The 18,743-nt window shown below is 43.6% G+C and overlaps 1 protein-coding gene across 1 annotated transcript in view; it reads left to right on the top strand.

The window, feature by feature from the left end:
• The window catches only part of LOC121441312 (SH3 domain-containing kinase-binding protein 1-like), a 167,395-nt gene that overhangs the window by 121,168 nt on the left and 27,484 nt on the right, over nucleotides 1-18,743 (top strand). Inside the window, exon 13 of the mRNA XM_041642448.1 lies at nucleotides 18,302-18,387. Within this exon, the coding sequence (XP_041498382.1) occupies nucleotides 18,302-18,387 (86 nt within the window). The remainder of the gene's footprint in view (nucleotides 1-18,301; nucleotides 18,388-18,743) is intronic.

Below are 18,743 nucleotides of genomic sequence, written 5' to 3'. Positions count from 1 at the left end.
ATATGAAAAATGACTTCCAAAACTGCTACCAGGCTTAACTTTAAAATGGTGAGTGCCACGTGCAGTAGTAGCTCACGTGTCGCTCGAGCATTTGGGAAGCGGAAGTGGGAGCATCACAAGTTTCAGGCCAGTCAGGACTATGTAGTGAGACCCTAAATTAAAGAATGGGAATGCCAAAGAAAGAAAACAAATCGAGTGATGTTGGGAAAGTTCTATAGGCCACAAGTGTCTTCTCAATTTCTGGGCCTTCGTTATTATTTCATGGTGCGTTGAACTGACTCTGCTCACCCTGTGCAACCCACCCAATAACAGAGGAGCTGCTGGCGACCCAATGACCATTCTGTCTACTCTGTTTTGAGGCCTGAACATAAATAGATCTCAGTTAGCATGCACGGGTGTGCATGTGTGTGTGTGTGTGTGTGTGTTGTGGGGTTATAAGTTTAATAGTTTCTATTACCGACTTAATAAAAATAGATTCAGAAGCATCTGTGAGAAGAGAGCCTAACGCTTTGCAGAAGGGCCCAAAAGTAAAATGAAGAAAGTAAGGACATGATGAAAAAAGAAAATTGACATGGGCTCTACAAATTGCCTTTTGTAAAAGACAGAAAACCAGAAACCTGAGGAGCAGAGCAGGTGCTTGCCGTCAAAGGAAGGGAGGTAGAAGCAAGCCGGCTAGAGGTTAGACAGAAACAGGTTTGTCAATCCTCAGCAACCCAGACACCCTAAGTCATAATCGGTTTTCTTTTTCTTCTAAAGAATGAGGAAGCTAGAGAAGGACTTTTGCTCTCAGGAGAGAGATAGTGGGAGGGAGGGAGGGGAGGGGGAAAGACACTGATTTACCTGCAACCTGCTGCGAGTGCCTGTGCTCCGCATGAAAGGAGCAGGTATATCCTAAGGCATAGGTAACAGACATGGGGTCCCCATGAAAGGGAGGGAGGCACAGCTAGTAGGTGTTAGGGGAAGTCAGGCAAGCTAGGGTGAAGCGGGGAAAGTTGAGAGCTGAACGGGGAGTACAGGAGTCTGTGCTGTTTGACTGTTACGGAGAGGAACCTGTCCATAGTCCACAGCGTGCAAGGCATGGGGGAAGGAAAAGGCACTGTTGGGAATGGATCACCCAGGTGGCCGTCATGGGGAGAGGCTTAAGAGGTTGATGAAAGAAGAGGGGGGAGGCTAGGGTTCTGTAAGCTAGTGTTCTCCCACATGGATAGCACTGTGTTCTGGGGCTTGATGAATCTGTGATAAATACTTAAAAGTGAGCAGACAGTTTAGACTCCAGAGGATAAGACTTCTGAAAGATGGTGAGAGGTATGATCTTGATCCTGCAATATCAGGACTTGAGAGACATAGCCTTCGGGCTCTGTCTATTATCTGGCAAAGCGAAGTTAATAGCCTCTACTTTGGCTTGTGGCTGAGAGTGTGAGGTCTATGCAGGCCATTCAGTGAGGAGGTGATGGATGTAGGGGCATTGACTACTGGCCTCAGACTCTCAGAGGATGCTATGCTTTGGCTTGGGATGTGAAAGATGTGATGCTAGAATCTGGGCATGGGGTTGTGAGCAGAACTTCTGCTCACCTCCCAAATCTGTGTTACTTTGTTGTTGTGGACAAACACCTGGAGAAAACAGGAAGAAAAAAAGAATTTATTTTGGCTCATGGCCTGGTAGGGTTATTCCATGTTGTTTGGTGCAACGTGCTTAGGCAGAACATTGTGTCAGCAAGAGTGTGGGGGCAGAGAGCTGTTTACCTCATAACGGACAGGAAGCAGAAAGACATTAGGGGCTGAGAATAAAAAAATAACCTTCAAAGACACACCTTCAGTGACCCATTTCATCTAGGTAGACTCATCTTCTAATGTGACCACAGCATGCCCAAAATAGCAGTACCAGGTAGGAGGACCAAGTGTTCAATGCATGAGCCTGCGAGGCACATGTTGTACTCAAGCCGTAACACTATCCTGTGAAGGCCTAGAGGCTCTGCTGAGAGGATTGGAGCTAGCACAGGATATGGCAGTGCGGTGGAGTTGCATTCCCCCCACTTAGAGTGATTGCAAGAGAAATAGGAGCAATGAGTGATTGATGGGCTTGGAGGCAAAGATTAAGTAAGCATTTATGTACCACACGTAACTAAATGCTTAGAGAATAGTAGTTCTATCTCTTGAGACCGACTTACCAGCATAGAAGTTATGTTTTTGTCAGATTGACTAAGGCATCTTGGTTGTTTATGTACCTAGGTTACAACTCAGCAGAAAATAAGCCCCTAGGTACTGATTGGTATGGGGTATATAGTCCCTGTGTCTACCAGAAAAAAAAGCATCAAGAAGACCCCCTTTGGTATAAGTGAACCAATAGATTTAAGTGAACCTATTGATTACAAAGGAAGAACAAAGACTGGTGAATGAGTACATGTAAGTGTTCCGTGCATTGGCCTGCAAGATGTGCACCAGGGTACTTATATCATCATTTGGAGTTTGAATTGCTTAAGTGCTTTGTTTTGAAAATTTGTAATGATGCCTTACATGACTGTTTTAGTACTGTTCTTCTTTTCTACAAGTTGAGATGAAGGATTCTCTTAAAATTTTATTTTTCAATTGACTTTATGTGTATCCATGTGTGTTTGTGTGTGGGGGATATTCTAACTAGTTTCCTAAAAATTGTTTTTATTAAGCTATATATTTTTCTCTGCTCCCTTCCCTTCTACCCTCTCCCATGGTCCCCATGCTCCCAATTTACTCAGGAGATCTTGTCTTTTTCTACTTCCCACGTGGATTAGATCCATGTATATCTCTCTTAGGGTCCTCATTGTTGTCTAGGTTCTCTGGGATTATGAATTGTAGGCTGGTTTTCTTTGCTTTATGACTAAAAGCCACTTATGAGTGACTAATATTATATTTGTCTTTGGGTCTGGGTTACCCCACTCAATATGATGTTTTCTAGATCCGTCCAGTTGCCCACAAATTTCAAGATTTCACTTTTTTCCTGCTATGTAGTACTCCATTGTGTAAATGTACCACATTTTCCTTATCCATTCTTTGGTCGAGAGGCATTTAGGTATTTCCAGGTTCTGGCTATGGCAAATAATGCTGCTATGAACATAGTTGAACACATGACCTTGTGGTACAATTGAGCATCCTTTGGGTATATTCCCAAAAGTGGTATTGCTGAGTCTTGAGGAAGGTTGTTTCCTATTTTTCTGAGAAATCACCATACTGATATCCAAAGGGGCTGTACCAGTTTGTGTAACATGAGGGCCTGCTTGTTGGGGTTTCTGTCCTGCCCAGTTCCCATAGCCCGTAAATCCCAAAGAAAATCACACAGAGATCTCCATAAGTTATAAAGCTGATTGGCCCATTAGCTCAGGCTTCTTATTTACTCTTCTAACTTATATTAACCCATTATTCTTATCTATGTTAGCCACATGGCTCAGTACCTTTTTCAGCAGGGCAGGTCACACCCTGCTTCTTCATTGTCTGGACAGGACTGCAGAAAGAGCTTCCTTCTTCCCAGAATACTCCTGTTCTCATTGCCCTGCCTCTATTTCCTGTCTGGTTGTCCTGCCTATACTTCCTGCCTAGCTACTGGCCAATCAACATTTATTTAAAACATAATTGACAGAATATAGACAATTGTCCCACATCAAGTTTACACTCCCACCAGCAGTGGAGGAGTGTTCCCTTTATGCCACATCCCCTCCAGCATAAGTTGTCATCAGTGTTTTTTATCTTGGCCATTCTTACAGGTGTAAGATGGAATCTCAGAGTTGTTCTGATTTGCATTTCTCTGATGACTAAGGATGTTGAACATTTCCTTAAGTGTCTTTCAGCCATTTTAGATTCCTCTGTTGAGAGTTCTCTGCTTAGGTCTATACCCCAATTTTTATTGGATTTTTGTTCTTTAGGTGACCAATTTTTTGAGTTCTTTGTATACTTTGGAGATCAGCCCTCTGTCTGATATGGGGTTGGTGAAGATCTTTTCCAATTCTATAGGCTGCCATTTTGTCTTATTTACTGTGTCCTTAGCTTTACAGAAGCTTTTCAGTTTCAGGAGGTCCTATTTATTAATTGTTTCTCTCAGTATCTGTGCTACTTTGGTTATATTTAGGAAGCAGTCTCCTGTGTCAGTGTACTCAAGTGTACTTCCTACTTTCTTTTCTATTAGCTTCAGTATATCTGGCTCTATCTTGGGGTCTTTGATCCATTTGGACTTGAGTTTTGTGCATGGTGATAGATATGGGTCTATTTTTATTCTTCTACATGTTGCTATCCAGTTATGTCATATGCTGACTAGTTTTATGTCAATGTGACATGAACTAGAGTCACTTTAGATTCAAGAACCTAAAGTAAGAAAATGTTCCAACCAGACTGGCCTGTGGTGCATTTTCTTGTTTGATGATTGAGGTGGGAGGGCCAGTTTACTGTACACTATGCTACCTGTGGGCAATTAGTCCTGAGTGTTCTGAGAAAGACAGCTCAACAAGCCCTGGGGAGTCAAGCAGTGAGCAGCAATTCTCTACAGCCTCTGCTTCCGTTCCTGCAGCCAGGCTCCTGCCGTGATTTCCCTCAATTATGAACTAAAAGCTATAAGGCAAAATAAACCCTTTCCTCTCCAAGTTCCTGAGGGGAGGTGTGGAGAGTATTTTTATTTTTAATTTTATGTGCATGGTTGTTTTGCCTGCACATACGTCTGTGCACCATGTGTGTGCAGCAGGCACAGAAGCCAGAAGAGGGCGTTGAATCCCCTGGCACTGAGGTTACAGAGGGTTGTCATCCCCACTAGGGGTACTGGGAATAGAGCCCAGGTGTTCTAGTGCTCTTAACTTCTGAATCATCTCTCTAGCTTTGTGTAGGGTTTAAAGAGGTCACTGTACTTTAGACCCTAACTCCTAGCATGAAAACTTTAGAGATAGCACCACATCTATTTGCATTTCCCCCTCCCTTGAATGGAAGATTTTTCTCATATAGTGGAAAGCAGGCCATGTTCTGGAACCCCCTGAGGAGCTAGAGACATGTACCCCCACAGACAGCAGATCAGAAAGCCACCAGGGAGTCAAAGCACATAGTATCCCCTAGAAACAGTGACAGTGTCAGGAAGAGGAGGCTGGGAATGGAGGGGACATTGAACGCATAATGCAGAAGAGCACCAGCAGGTTCAAGGGAAGCCTCTCATGCTGGGGGTTTGTCGATGTTACGTGCTGACCAAATTGCATTTGTATTTGCACTCTTTTCTCTTTCCACCCACACATACAGTGCAATTGATTTGCTGCAGCAAAATCCAGAAGTAGTGACAGGGTTTAGCCCTGACTGGGCCACATTGATTTTCCTGCCACTGGGCGGCCAGAATAGGGCATGAGACACTAGGAGGTATCAGCTCCTCCCAGTGCCATTTGGTTTCTAGCATGATTTTCCTACCGCTGCTATCTTTTTACTGCTCTTCCTCTTAAGTGGCACCCTCCAGACTGTCCTCACAGTCGCTCAATCATGAGTTCTCTCTCCTCCTGACACTGACAAGAGCTGGGCCCAGCTTCTTTCAAGACCCTCATTTGCCTTTGAAACACCAAGATGGGGAAGTAGAAATGAAATCTGCGGGTGACATCATTCCTTCGCCATTCTGGGGGTGCTGGGCTCTGGAGGGGGAGGTCCACTTGCAGGTGTCCTTACAGAGTCTGTACAAAGCATAGAGATTAGGAGAGAAATTGAGTGAGAAATGTCCTATCACCTTCCAGCATGCCTTCACCTCCTATAAATAGCAGAGCTTGCTTGTGTTCATCGGGGTGAAGACATGCATTGTAAGAAAGCTGCCAGCAAAATCACTCTGGTTCTTGTGTCCCTGGCATTACTTGAGCAGTCCCATAATTCACTGGGACTACTTTCTGAATCCTGAAGTCTGTGGTGCCTGGGACATGTTTTGTCTATAAGATGGTTATGTGGAGACTCCAAGATCTCAGCATGGCACTTTTCTGGGAAAGGGCAGAAAGCCCTTTCAAGTAATGAATAAAGGAAACCCGTTTTGCCCCTTCTTGATGGAAGGTTCCTCCTCCAGGGCTTGCTATATTGTGGGGCAGAATGCTCCTAGATGCTCTCCACATTTGCTGTCTTCACACATGTTGTAAGTCCCCTTTCAGTTACTACTCTGAAAGAGAAAGCCCCTCAAGAATAAAATACACGAATGTGGAGAGGACCCTTTCTATTATCACCATCTCAAGCATGGTAGAAAAAGACAAAGCTAGGCATCAGTAATCTCTATCTGGTTCCTGCTCTGCTGCCCATCAGCTTCCAGGCCTTGTGCCCATCCATTTCGCCCTCTGCGCAGAGAAATTCAGGCAGAGGCCTGTAACAAAGCAGGAAATGGAGCTGGGTAGTCCCTGCCCAACATTTAATTCAAAGCTGAAGGCTGAGATATTAAGCAGGTAGCCAGGGGAGTTACTGTCCCAGTTTGCTTTCTATTCCTATGATATAACACTAAACAAAGTCAAATTGAAGAGGAGAGGGTTTATTTAGCTTAAGGTTTACAGTCCATGATGAAGGGAAGCCAAGGCAGGAAACTGAAGGCAGGCATTGTAGCAGAGACCATGAGGAATGCTGCTTATTGGCTTGCTTCCTGTGACTTGCTCATCTTCCTTTCTTATAGAAACCAGGGGTGGCACTACCTGTAATGAGCTGTCCCCCACCCCAATCAATCACCAATCAAGGAAATGCCTCCCCAGATTTACCTGCAGGCCAATCTAATGAAGGCAATTCCTCCGCTGAGATTCCCTCTTCCCAGATGTGTCTAGGTTGTTTCCAATTGAGATAAAGTGCACAGCAGTGCACTGCCCTTAGCCTTCGCATCTTGGGGGCATCACTGGGATGAGATGTTATTGGATGGATGCACAAAGACTTTCTCCATGTTTCACAGTACAGAGGGATAATGAGTAAGATTTCCTGGTTGGGAGACAGGAAGGAGACAGAGCAGCACAAGCAGTTTCTCTGTGATATCACCTTTGAAAAGTGTAATCATTTCTATGACGTCACAGTTCCAGAGTGGAATGAGAGGTGGTGAAAATTAGAAGACTCACCCTGTGTGCCCTAATGGTTGCCTGCACATGGGAAATGGGGCTTCTTTAAATTTTCTTTTCTAGTCTTTTTCAACTCTGCCCCCCCACCCCATACTTTTTTTTTAAACATCTAAAGCTGAAAGATTTGCATTATGGTAGCACATGATGTTGCGGGAAGGGGGCTGCTAATGAAATCCCCATACAGACTTGGGAGTCTTTTTCTGTAGGAACTGTTCTTTCTTGCTTCATCTCCACATAGCTCTAAAAGATTGGTATCTGCTTGGTGGTTTTCTGTGATGATGCTGGTAGCACTATCATAGATTTGATAGTGTGCTTCTTTTGGCTTCTTGCATTCTTCAACACCATTTCCATCCCACATGTCTTGGCTTAACTGTCCCAGCTTGGGCTAAATTAGGCCATGCCACTGGCTGAGTTCATGTTCTCAAGGGTTGCACAGGGTTGTGCGTCTTCCACATTCTCCTCTATGCACGAGCCCTATGTTGTCTCAGGTCCATTGGGTCACACTGGATGCATGCATTTTGTTTATTATTGGCACCTCTTCATTTGGGAGCAAAAATTATTTACCCAACTGGGAGTGAGCAAGGGTAACACATAGCCTGGTATTGTCGGTGACTCACTGTCCCCAAGGCCAGGCCCTCTGCCTTGAAGATCAAGAGACTTGAAAAATAAAGCAGCTTCAGTGGAGACAAGAGGCTCAGAAGTTCAAGGTCATTCTTGGCTATATAGAATGTTCTAGGCCAACCTGGGAAACAAGAGATCTTGCATCTAAAGAAATAAATGAATGAGTAAATAAACAAGTCCACTTAGAGAAGTGCTATTGGTCTCTGCAGTTAGAGCTAATAGGTTCAAATCTAGATCCTGGGACTTGAATACTTTTGTGATTTTTTTCATTGGCAAGTGACTTAGCCTCACTTAGCCTCAGGTTCTTTCACTATATAATGAGAAGCAAGACATGCACAGGGCAGTTTCTCAGGAATCAGACTGTGCTAGCAGAACATGGGGCTATGTTGTGGGGCTTCATGCACGCAGAAGCAGGATCAGGCAGAGGAAAAGTTAAATTGTCATAATGGTTCCACAAGCCCCTGTGAGGTCCGCAGGGCGCTCTGTAGTAAAACTTCCACTTGAGTTGTCCCATGTTGGCTAAGGAGGCTCTCTTCAGCCAAGTCTCTCTCTGGAAGGACTAAAAGCTGGAAGCTACCCATCACAGCATTCTTCGATACCCACCCTACTCTGCGAGGGATCCCCCAAGGCATAGTGAATAGCTCCTTTGGTGATTGTGAGGGTGGAAAAGTCCATACATGAAGGACTCTGTCTCATTACCTAATAGGTGATGGTCCTTGAGCAAGCGGTAGCTGCTGCTGTTATTTAATGGGATCTTAGGATCTATTTCTCCCTATTAGGACTGCTCAGACGTCTGTGATTTAGCTTCCTTGCTCAAGAAAGCAAGGGGACTTCTATGGTATTCAGTTACCTATCATGCAAGTGTCAAACTAAAACTTCTACGAAAAAAATATGGAAATAGAATCATTTTGATTTCAAATTTAAGCTTCTTTATTTAGTTTCGTTTTTTTTTTTTCATTTTTGTTAGTCCTTGGAGAATGTTGTGCAATTTGTTTTGATGGTATCCACTCCCTCCTCAACTCCTCTCAGATTCATCTCCTTGCCCTATCCACTGAATTTTGTGCCTGTGTTTATTTTTTTTAACTCATTAAGTCAGTTTGCGCTGCTCACATACTCTTAGACGAGTACTGTCAATCTACCAGGGGCCACAGTCTTAAAGAAAACTGACTCTTTCTTTCCCATTGGGTCACACTGGAGGCTCAGCTAGGGATGGGACTTTATGCCTACCTACCCCTCCTTGCTGGGATTTAGTTTGGCTTGAGCTTTTGTGTGTATTATCACAACAGCTGTGAGTTTGCATGTGTCCATGCCCTGATATGCCAGGAAAACTGTTTCCTACTCGTCATCCACCACTTCTGGCTCTTACAATCTTCCTATACCCTCTTCCCCAATGTTCCTTTAGAAGGAGGGGGTATGAGTCTGGACAGCCTTGTTCTTCTGTCTTTGGTTAGATGGTGCTATTCATAACCAGCCTTCTCCTGTGTTCTCCTTTTAATTGTTGTGGGTATAGAAACCCAACAGAGGAAAAACGCTGGCAGGAGCCAGTAAATGATGAAAGAATGAGCTCCTTTCTCTTTTTTAGGGTTCAACACCATCCTTTCTGGAAAAAAAATGGTACCCTTGTAGTGAACAGACTGTGGTAGAATGGAGACCATCAAGAGCTGCATCCCCATTGGGTATCATCCACTAGAGACTTGTGCTTCAGTAAATTTCAGAAATTCTGGTATTTTTCAGGACTGAAATTCATTAGCATTGTTGTAAAGAGGCTATAAATATAGTGAAAGGCATTTACAAATAGACATTGTAAAATGCTTACACACCCACAGTCTGAACACTGTCAAAACACCAGCTGCAGCTTCCCTACTTGGAAGGATCAGAACTTTTTTTAAACTACACCTACTGTGTTTTCAAAATAGGCTTGCTTCTAGCTCTAGATAGAAGAGCATTTCAACCGAAACCCATGTCTAGCTCTTGGCATGAGGGATCAGAGAGCTCAATTAGAGAGAAGAGCCAGTATTCCAGTCTCCTTATCCAAGTGTGGTCCATGTTCTGGAATCTAGGGAAGTCACTTGGGGATGGTTAGTTCCTATTTCTTCAGGCTGATTCCCCATGCTTCAGCCTGTAGAGCCTCAGATAAGCCACAGAAGCATGAAACTATCCCCTTAGGTAGAAACCCTCCTTGTCAAGAGTTCACTGCAAATGCCATTCGAGAGGAAGTCACCCTAACAACTGATATATTTTTTCCTTTTTATCAAATGCCATCAGAACAGAGATCCTGAAATTGGGGATAGAGCCATTAGTAGCTATGTGTTTTTTGCAATTGTATTTTTCATTTGTATTATATTCTATATTTCTATCAGTTGTGAACCCCAAATGCCCTTTACAGCAAAAGTTCTATGTTGATGGATGCTATGTTAGAATGTATTCAATTCTTTAGACTTAATGCTGTATTAATTTGCCCAGGCTATTATAACAAACTACCTGAGCAGTGTAAACAGCAGACATTTACCTTATCACAGTTATAGACGCATTATACTAGGAGGGAAAACATGACAAGATTCACTTCTGCATGGCCCCGAGAGCTTGCTTGGTATTTAAGACCACTTGCTACTCTTCCAAAGGACCTAAGTTCAAATCCAAGCACTACCTCTTCTGACCGCCACAAGTACCAGGCATGTACTCTGTGCACATCCATACATGCAGGCAAAACATCCCCTGGAACTGGAGTTATAGATGGTTGTGAGCCACTGTGAGGGTGCTGGGAACTAAACCCAGGTCCTCTACAAGAGCAACAAGTGTTCCTAAGTTCTGAGCCATCTCTCCAGCCCTATAATAAATGAAAAATGTGAATACAAGAAAAAGGGGCTGGAGAGATGGCTCAGCAGTTGTGAGTATATTGTTTTTCCAGAGAATTTGAGTTCAATTCCCAGCACTCATGTCAGGTGGCTGGCAATTGCTTATAACTCCACCTCCAGGGAATCCAATGGTATCTTTGGTTTCCTGCACTCAGGTAGCATACACTCACACAGATAAACAAACATACACATGAATAGAAGGGAAAATAAATCTTTAAAAATAAATAGAAGGAAAAACCCCCTATAAACTTATTCCCGAGACAAGTACTATTCACATTTTAAAAAAATATTACTTGCCCATATTTTTCCTGTGTATGATTCAGCTTGGTTTTTGTCAATCTTACACAGGTGTTATCATATAGACGATCATAAAACTTTATGACTTGGACAAAATGCATCTATTATACAACTGTATAATGCATTCCCATTTCAAAAAATTTGGCCAGTGTTCCTGGATTCCACAGGTATTTTTCAGGCACTGAGCTGGGTAATGAAAAATCACTCATCAGACTTCCCAGGAATAACTGCCATAAATATTCTTCTAGTCTTAAAAAAGAATTCCTCTTCCTAACACATAAGGGAGGCATGTGGGAGGATGCATATTCCTGTGCGTGCCATCGTTACCCCGCCTTTGTTCTCTAACATTGTAATATAGGCATTCATTCTTGTCAGGAGAAACCTGTTTGTAAGTGCCATTTAAATGCCTCATAAAAGCCCATCAAATGTCATGGTTTACTCAAATGTTTCCCTACATGTAAAATAGTCCATTGGGGTTTTTTTTGTGTGTGGGGGGGGTCGTTCTTCATTGTAAACAATACAACAATGCATAGAACCTATTTATTACAGACTATATCTTTCATATGGTCCAAACTATGGCTCAGAAGTGGGTTCAAAGCATATGAACACTTAAAATCTATATTCTATTCTTAAAACTCAATTAATTTGTCCTATGATTTTCCACAGATCTGAGTAACTTTCAAAATTTCATGATATAGCAGGTGAAATAAACTTGAGACGAAGAGAAAAACACTGCATGACCATATCTTCATGTGGGGTCTAAGAGTGACAAATAAGGAGAGGGTGATCAAGGAAGATAGCCAGTATCAGTCCTGGACTGCATATGTACGCATATGCATACCACCAACACATATACCACTCAAATGCATGCAGACATGCCCCACACAAATATAGAAAATAAACTAAAAGGTTAAAACACTATTTCCGAAAGAAAAAGACCTATAAAAGAATAAAATAGTTGAGTCATATAGTAATAATGGGCACTGAAGTCATCTCCAGCCCTTGAGATAGGCTCTCATTTGCTAAGAAACTTCCAGTTAACTCGAAGTATGCAGCAGCTCTAAGATTGAGAGTAGCCAAAATACATCATGAAACCATGTGTTCTGAAGCAGTCAAATTTTGAAGAACATGTGATCAGTTCAGAAGCAACCCTCCTCCTCACCGTCAGCTCCTCTGATGTGCTTCAGCTGCCCACCAGGATGTCAAACCAGCTTGCCTTTTGACGGCTTTCAGAAGCCTCCCTTCCTGGATGCCAAAAGCCAAGCACACTCGTCCTTCCAATACAGTGGTATAATATTTATATATAGTGTACCCAGTGTTCCCCATACTTTGAATCACCTTTATTTCTTACAATCATGCTTCACTCTAGATATCATGCTATGGTGTTATTCCCATACTCTTTATGGAATGCTGACAAGAAAAATCTACAATCAACATGTGACTTTCCCCTAAGTATTTTCATTTCTTTTTCGTTTCAACTTTTTAAACTGTGTGCCTGCACAAAAGAATGTGTACTTGCATGCACACACACACACACACACACACACACGAGTGTAGGTGCTGGTGGAGACTAGAAACTGGGGTCAGATTCCCTGGTGCTTGTATCACAGATGGTTATGGGCCACCCAGCATGGCTGCGGGAACTGAACTCAGGTCCTCTGCGAGAGCAATGCAATCTCTTAACTCTCCAGTCCCCTTATTTTTTTTCTAAAGTACAACTCTATTTACTGTGGTATTATCCACTGAACTCAGGGCTTCACATGTCCTAGGCAAGAACTCTATTGTAACACTCTATCCCCAGCACAAATATTTTTGTTTTTCATTGGAAAATAGTTAATTGTATATATTTATGGGTATAGTATGACATTTTAGTACACACATATAGTTCATTGTTGATCCTATCAGGATGATTGGCTTATCTGTCACCTCAGGTATTTATTCTTTCTTTATGTTGGGAATGTTCAAAAACCCTATTAGCAATTTTGAAATATTTAATCAATTGCTGTTGGCTATAATTTCTAGTCATTCTATAGAGCATTACAAGTTATTCCTATGCCCATCTGTGGCCATAGATTTATTAATTATCTTTCCATTTCTCTCTTCTCTATACCTTCCTCAAGCTTTGGTAATCACTGTTCAGTTTTCTATTTCTTTGAGATCAGTGTTAATTAAAAAAATATTCGTGTGGGGGTGTGTGGAGGTCAAAGGACAACTTTATGGAATTGGTCTTTCCTTCCACGTTTCTGTGGTCTCCAGGAATTGAACTCAGGTTACTGGGATTTCATCTTTCCAGCACCTGTGGTTTTCCCTTGAGGCGGGGAGCCATCACTATGTAGCCCAGGCTGAATTGACTTTTGTAATCCTCCTGCATCCATTATGTATCCTTGGCTGATCTCAGGCTTGTAATCCTCCTGCCTCCACCTCTAAGGTACTGAAATTATAGGCATGCGTTATCACTGTCAGCTAAGTGTTTTCCTTTTTGTTACTAGAAATTCTAAACAATGTAAGGTTGTGATGGGCATTACCCTGATTGTTAATGATTTTGAGCCATTTTTTTATGTACCTATTGTCCATGTGGATATCCCCTTTTGAGAAATGCCTAACTCTGGTCATTGTGGTTTTATTGTTGAGTTGTACAGTTAGTTGAATCTCTGTGTGCAGAACTAGTAGAAAGTTCACTATACCTTGAAATGAGTAGATGCGGAGGCCCAGAAAATCAAAAGTTTTTAAATACCTCCTCCCTGTCCCCCCCCCCCGCCTACATCCCACCACACCAAATGGCTTGGTATATGCCCAAGGCAGCAGCCTTGAGGGCCCTAAATTTTGGTTGTCCTATATAGAAAGGGAGTCTGAGGTGGTCCCCAGTTGGGGACTCCAAAGCCTTAGGATGTTGGATGAGATAGTAAATAAAGGCCTGGCCCATCTCTGAAGATATTTCCCTTCCAAGCTCTCCAGTAGATCATATTCTTTCTGGACTTCTGTTTCAACCTCGCTCTGATCCAGCAAGTTCCATAATGCACATTCTAGAGCAGGCTTTGTGACACGTTACCCTCAGTGAAGGCCCAACAGGGGAAACAAGATACCGGTAGTTCTTGCCACTCTGCCCTCTAGTGAGGAGTATGTGAGCGTTAAAGTTGGCTGTTTCCTTGAGAAAAGAGAGATCTAGCGCCTTCCATGAGTCCTTCACCACAGACATGCTGACATGCCAGTGTGAACTGGGGGACTCTCACGGGGCTTCATTCCTAGAAGAAGATGATTGCTGGGAGAGGGAAGGCCAGTCGTCTCCAGGGATGAGCCCCTGATAAGTTAGCCGATTTCAAGAGTTCAGCCCTAAACTCATCTAAACAATACTAAAGCAGCTTGTACTTATTTTTTTTCCATTTTTTATTGAGAAAAGGAGAAAAAAAAACAAGTTTCCACCTCCTCCCAGCCTCCCATTTCCCTCCCCCTCCTCCCACCCTTCTCCCCCTCCCCCACTCCTCTCCCCCTCCCTCTCCAGTACAAAGAGTAGTCAGGGTTCCCTGCCCTGTGGTAAGTCCTAGGTCCTCCCCTCTCCGTCCATTCCTAGGAAGGTGAACATCCAAACTGGCTAGGCTCCCACTAAGCCAGCACATTACGTAGATTCAAATCCCCGTGCCATTGTCCTTGGCTTCTCATCAGCCCTCATTGTTCGCCATGCTCAGAGAGTCCAGTTTTATCCCATGCTTTTTCGGTCACAGTCCAGCTGGCCTTGGTGAGCTCCCAATAGATCAGCTCCACTGTCTCAGTGGGTGGGTGCACCCCTCGTGGTCCTGACTTCTTTGCTCATGTTCTCCCTCCTTCTGCTCCTCATTGGGACCTTGGGAGCTCAGTCCAGTGCTCCAGTGTGGGTCTCTGTCTCTATCTCCATCCATCACCAGATGAAGGTTCTATGATGATATGCAAGATATTCGTCAGTATTGCTATAGGATAGGGTCATTTCAGGTTCCCTATCCTCAGCTGCCCAAGGAACTAACTGCGGACCTCAGCTTGGGCATCTGGGAGTCACTCTAGGTTTAAGTCTCTTGCCAACTCTAAGGTGGCTCCCTTAACTAAGAATTGTGCTTCCGTGCTCCCCTATCTAACCTTCCTTTATCCCAATCCTCCTTTTTCCCCAAGTTCCCCCCATTCTCCCCTTCTCCCTTTTCTCTCCCCATTTCCCCTTACCCCCATCCCACCCCACCCCCAAGATCTCAATTTTCTCCCCGGCAATTTTGTCTACTTCCCATAGCCAAGAGGACAACTATATGTTTTTCCTTTGGTTCACCTTCTTACTTAGCTTCTTTGGGATCACCGATTGTAGACTCCGTGACCCTTGTTTATGGCTAGAAACCAATTATGAATGAGTACATCCCATATTCATCTTTTTGGGTCTGGGTTACCTCACTCAGGATAGTGTTTTCTATTTCCATCCATTTACATGCAAAATTTGAGAAGTCATTGTTTTTTACCGCAGCCTAGTACTCTAATGTGTAGATATTCCACACTTTCTTCATCCATTCTTCCATTGAAGGGCATCTAGGTTGTTTCCAGGTTCTGGCTATTACAAATAATACTGCTATGAACATAGTTGAACAAATGCTCTTGTCATATGATAGGGCATCTCTTGGGTATATTCCCAGGAGTGGTATTGCTGGGTCCAGGGGTAGGTTGATCCCGAATTTCCTGAGAGACCGAAACACCGATTTCCAAAGTGGTTGCACAAGATTGCATTCCCACCAGCAATGGATGAGGGTACCCCTTCCTCCACAGCCTCTCCAGCAAAGGCTATCATTGAAGTTTTTTATTTTAGCCATTCTGACAGGTGTAAGATGATATCTCAAAGTTGTTTTGATTTGCATTTCCCTGATCGCTAAGGAGGTTGAGCATGACCTTAAGTGTCTTTTGGCCATTTGAACTTCCTCTGCTGAGAATTCTCTATTCAGTTCAGTGCCCCATTTTTAATTGGGTTAATTAGCATTTTAAAGTCTAGTTTCCTGAGTTCTCTATATATTTTGGAGATCAGACCTTTGTCTGTTGTGGGGTTGGTGAAGATCTTCTCCCAGTCAGTAGGTTGCCTTTTTGTCTTGGTGACAGTGTCCTTTGCTTTACAGAAGCTTCTCAGTTTTAGTAGGTCCCATTTATTCAATGTTGCCCTTAATGTCTGTGCTGTTGGGGTTACACATAGGAAGCGATCTCCTGTGCCCATCTCCTGTAGGGTACTTTCCACTTTCTCTTCTATCAGGTTCAATGTGTTCTGACTGATAGTGAGGTCTTTAATCCATTTGGACTTGAGTTTTGTGCATGGTGATAGATATGGGTCTATTTTCATTCTTCTACAGGTTGACATCCAGTTATGCCAGCACCATTTGTTGAAGATGCTTTCTTTCTTCCATTGTATACTTTTGGCTCCTTTATCAAAAATGAGGTGTTTATAGGTTTGTGGGTCAAAATTCGGGTCTTCTATACGATTCCATTGGTCGACTTCTCTGTTTTTATGCCAGTACCACACTGTTTTCATCACTGTAGCTCTGTAATAGAGTTTGAAGTCAGGGATGGTAATGCCTCCAGACAATCCTTTATTGTATAGGATTGTTTTGGCTATCCTGGGTTTTTTGTTTTTCCCTATAAAGTTGATTATTGTCCTCTCAAGATCTGTGAAGAATTTTGAAGGGACCTTGATGGGGATTGCATTGAATCTATAAATTGCCTTTGGTAGAATTGCCATTTTTACTATGTTGATCCTCCCAATCCAAGAGCAAGGGAGGTCCTTCCATTTTCTGGTATACTCCTCAGTTTCTTTCTTCAATGCCTTAAAGTTCTTGTCAAATAGATCTTTCACTTCCTTGGTTAGAGCAGCTTGTACTTATAAACTTACACACACACACACACGCACGCACACACACACACACACACACACGCACACACTCACAAAAATACACACATAGCCCAGACTTTAAGCTGTAGTGCTGGGACCCTTCGTCATCTCATGTACACTTGCTTCTCTGCTCAGTCCCACCCTCTTCTCCTTTTTTCCTGTTCTCTTCCTTTCTCTTTCATGTTGTCTCAGAGAATCACCTCAGGTGTCAGTCATTGCCTTCTATGTTGTGTAAGATAAGATTTCTTGTTCTCACGCCTTTGTCCAGCCATGCCACACTGTATTTCCTGAGTTCAGCTGGCTCATAGACTTCTGGGGAATTCTTCTGTCTCAATCTCTACCTTAGGGGCATTGCAATTACAGACATATACGACTGGGCCGGGCTTTATGTGGGTTTGTAGATTTTGAACTCAAGCCCTCCTGCTTGTGTGATAAGAGCTTTAATTCAGCGAGCCATTTCCCCAGGGCACAGTCCTGCCTCTAATAGGTATGTCTTTTTATTTCCCCCAATGCCCAATTATCATGTTCCATGTGCCCCGAATTCCCCAGCCCTACTCAGGACCGTGACCTGTAGTCATCATGCCTTGTGGACCTGTGGTCTATGTGTCTTTCCAGAGGAGGTACTTCCCACCTTGGGCCTCTCCATACTCCCACCAGACAGAGGTTTGGGGCAGTGAGTCTGTTCCTGGTATATTCTGACTTCAAGCCATGGTAACTTGCAAAGGCTGTGAGATGGACTATTTATTTCTATTGCTTTGATAGGAACAATTATTTCAACATTTCATGGTGAGGATCAGTCCTCGGATAACTTTATTTGGGGCTCATCTCCTGAATAGGGCCAAAGAGCTGCCTTTTTGGAGGGATATGGAGGGAATCTCAGGCTAGTCTACAAAGAAACTGTGTCTTTCCTTATCTTGGAGACATATTCCCATCCTCATGTGGGCTTCTTCCAGCCCAGATTCTGAGAGAAGTCACTCGTGGCATAATGGGCATAGAGTGGGGGTAGGGCATGACCACTCAGAAGCAATCTAATTTTATAGACTTGTACCCCAGTGCCAGCCTTCAAGCTGCCAGACCTCAACTTGACACCTTATGCCTGTCAACAGCCTGGCCGATGCCTCAGCCCCAGGCCAGAGAACCTTTTTCTCAAGGTTAAAAGTAGCTGACCTTTGACAAGAAGCGTTGGCTAAATTCTGTGTTCCTTAAAAGGGAAGCCGCCAGTTTGCCAGTGCTTATTTGGCCATGGGGCAGGAACAAGCCTGTGTCGCATCCTGTGGAGACAGCGGGAGGGTTTGTGGCTAGAAGTGCTTTGGCAAAGGGTCATTATTAAAATAGCCATCTTAGAAAATATGCACAGAACAGAGGGCCATCCAGTCTGCTGGCCAGTTTATACCACAGCCCGTGTGGCCGGACAGTTCATTGGCTTTCACTACCTCCCTTTGGCTCCTTTTGCAGGTAACAGTGCCATCCGCCACACACACACACACACACACACACACACACACACACACGCCACCCTCCATAATGTGTGTGCAGCCAGAATGTGGACAGAATGACAAGGGCACACTGATTATTAAATGTCTGGACTTGTGTTTTTAATGTAGGGGTGACAGTCCAAAGATTGACTTGGCGGGCAGCGCACTCTCTGGCATCCTCGACAAGGACCTCTCAGACCGCAGCAATGACATTGGTGAGTGAAGACACTGTTCTGCTTCTCTTTGGAGACTTAGAAAAGAACTGCAGGGCCTAGCTTGCCGCTTCAAGCAATGGCATGGGCTCTGTTGTGACCCCTAAAATGCTAGGCTGTCAGCCTTTGCTGGGTTTTAGGTGTCCCTGCTTCACAAGGAAAGTAAGTGATGACAATTTCTACCAGAATACAAAACACCAGGGGGGTTTTCGCCTCCCTGGCCTTAGCAAAATGCCTTGTAAGTTCTAGTGAAATGATGAATGAAGGTTTTTGTAGAAATAGGCACTTACTTAGTTCATGTTTATCCAGCCTAGAAAAGGGTACAAATGCAAAATGTCAGGGTTTACTGTAAAAGTGGC

The sequence above is a fragment of the Microtus oregoni genome, unplaced genomic scaffold (genome assembly GCF_018167655.1).
Source record: "Microtus oregoni isolate MIOR12 unplaced genomic scaffold, Mior012 000074F_ref0000038, whole genome shotgun sequence".
In the NCBI taxonomy this organism is placed as follows: Eukaryota; Metazoa; Chordata; class Mammalia; order Rodentia; family Cricetidae; genus Microtus; species Microtus oregoni.
The sequence above is the reverse complement of the archived record's forward strand: the minus strand, read 5'-3'. Positions and strand labels throughout refer to the sequence as shown.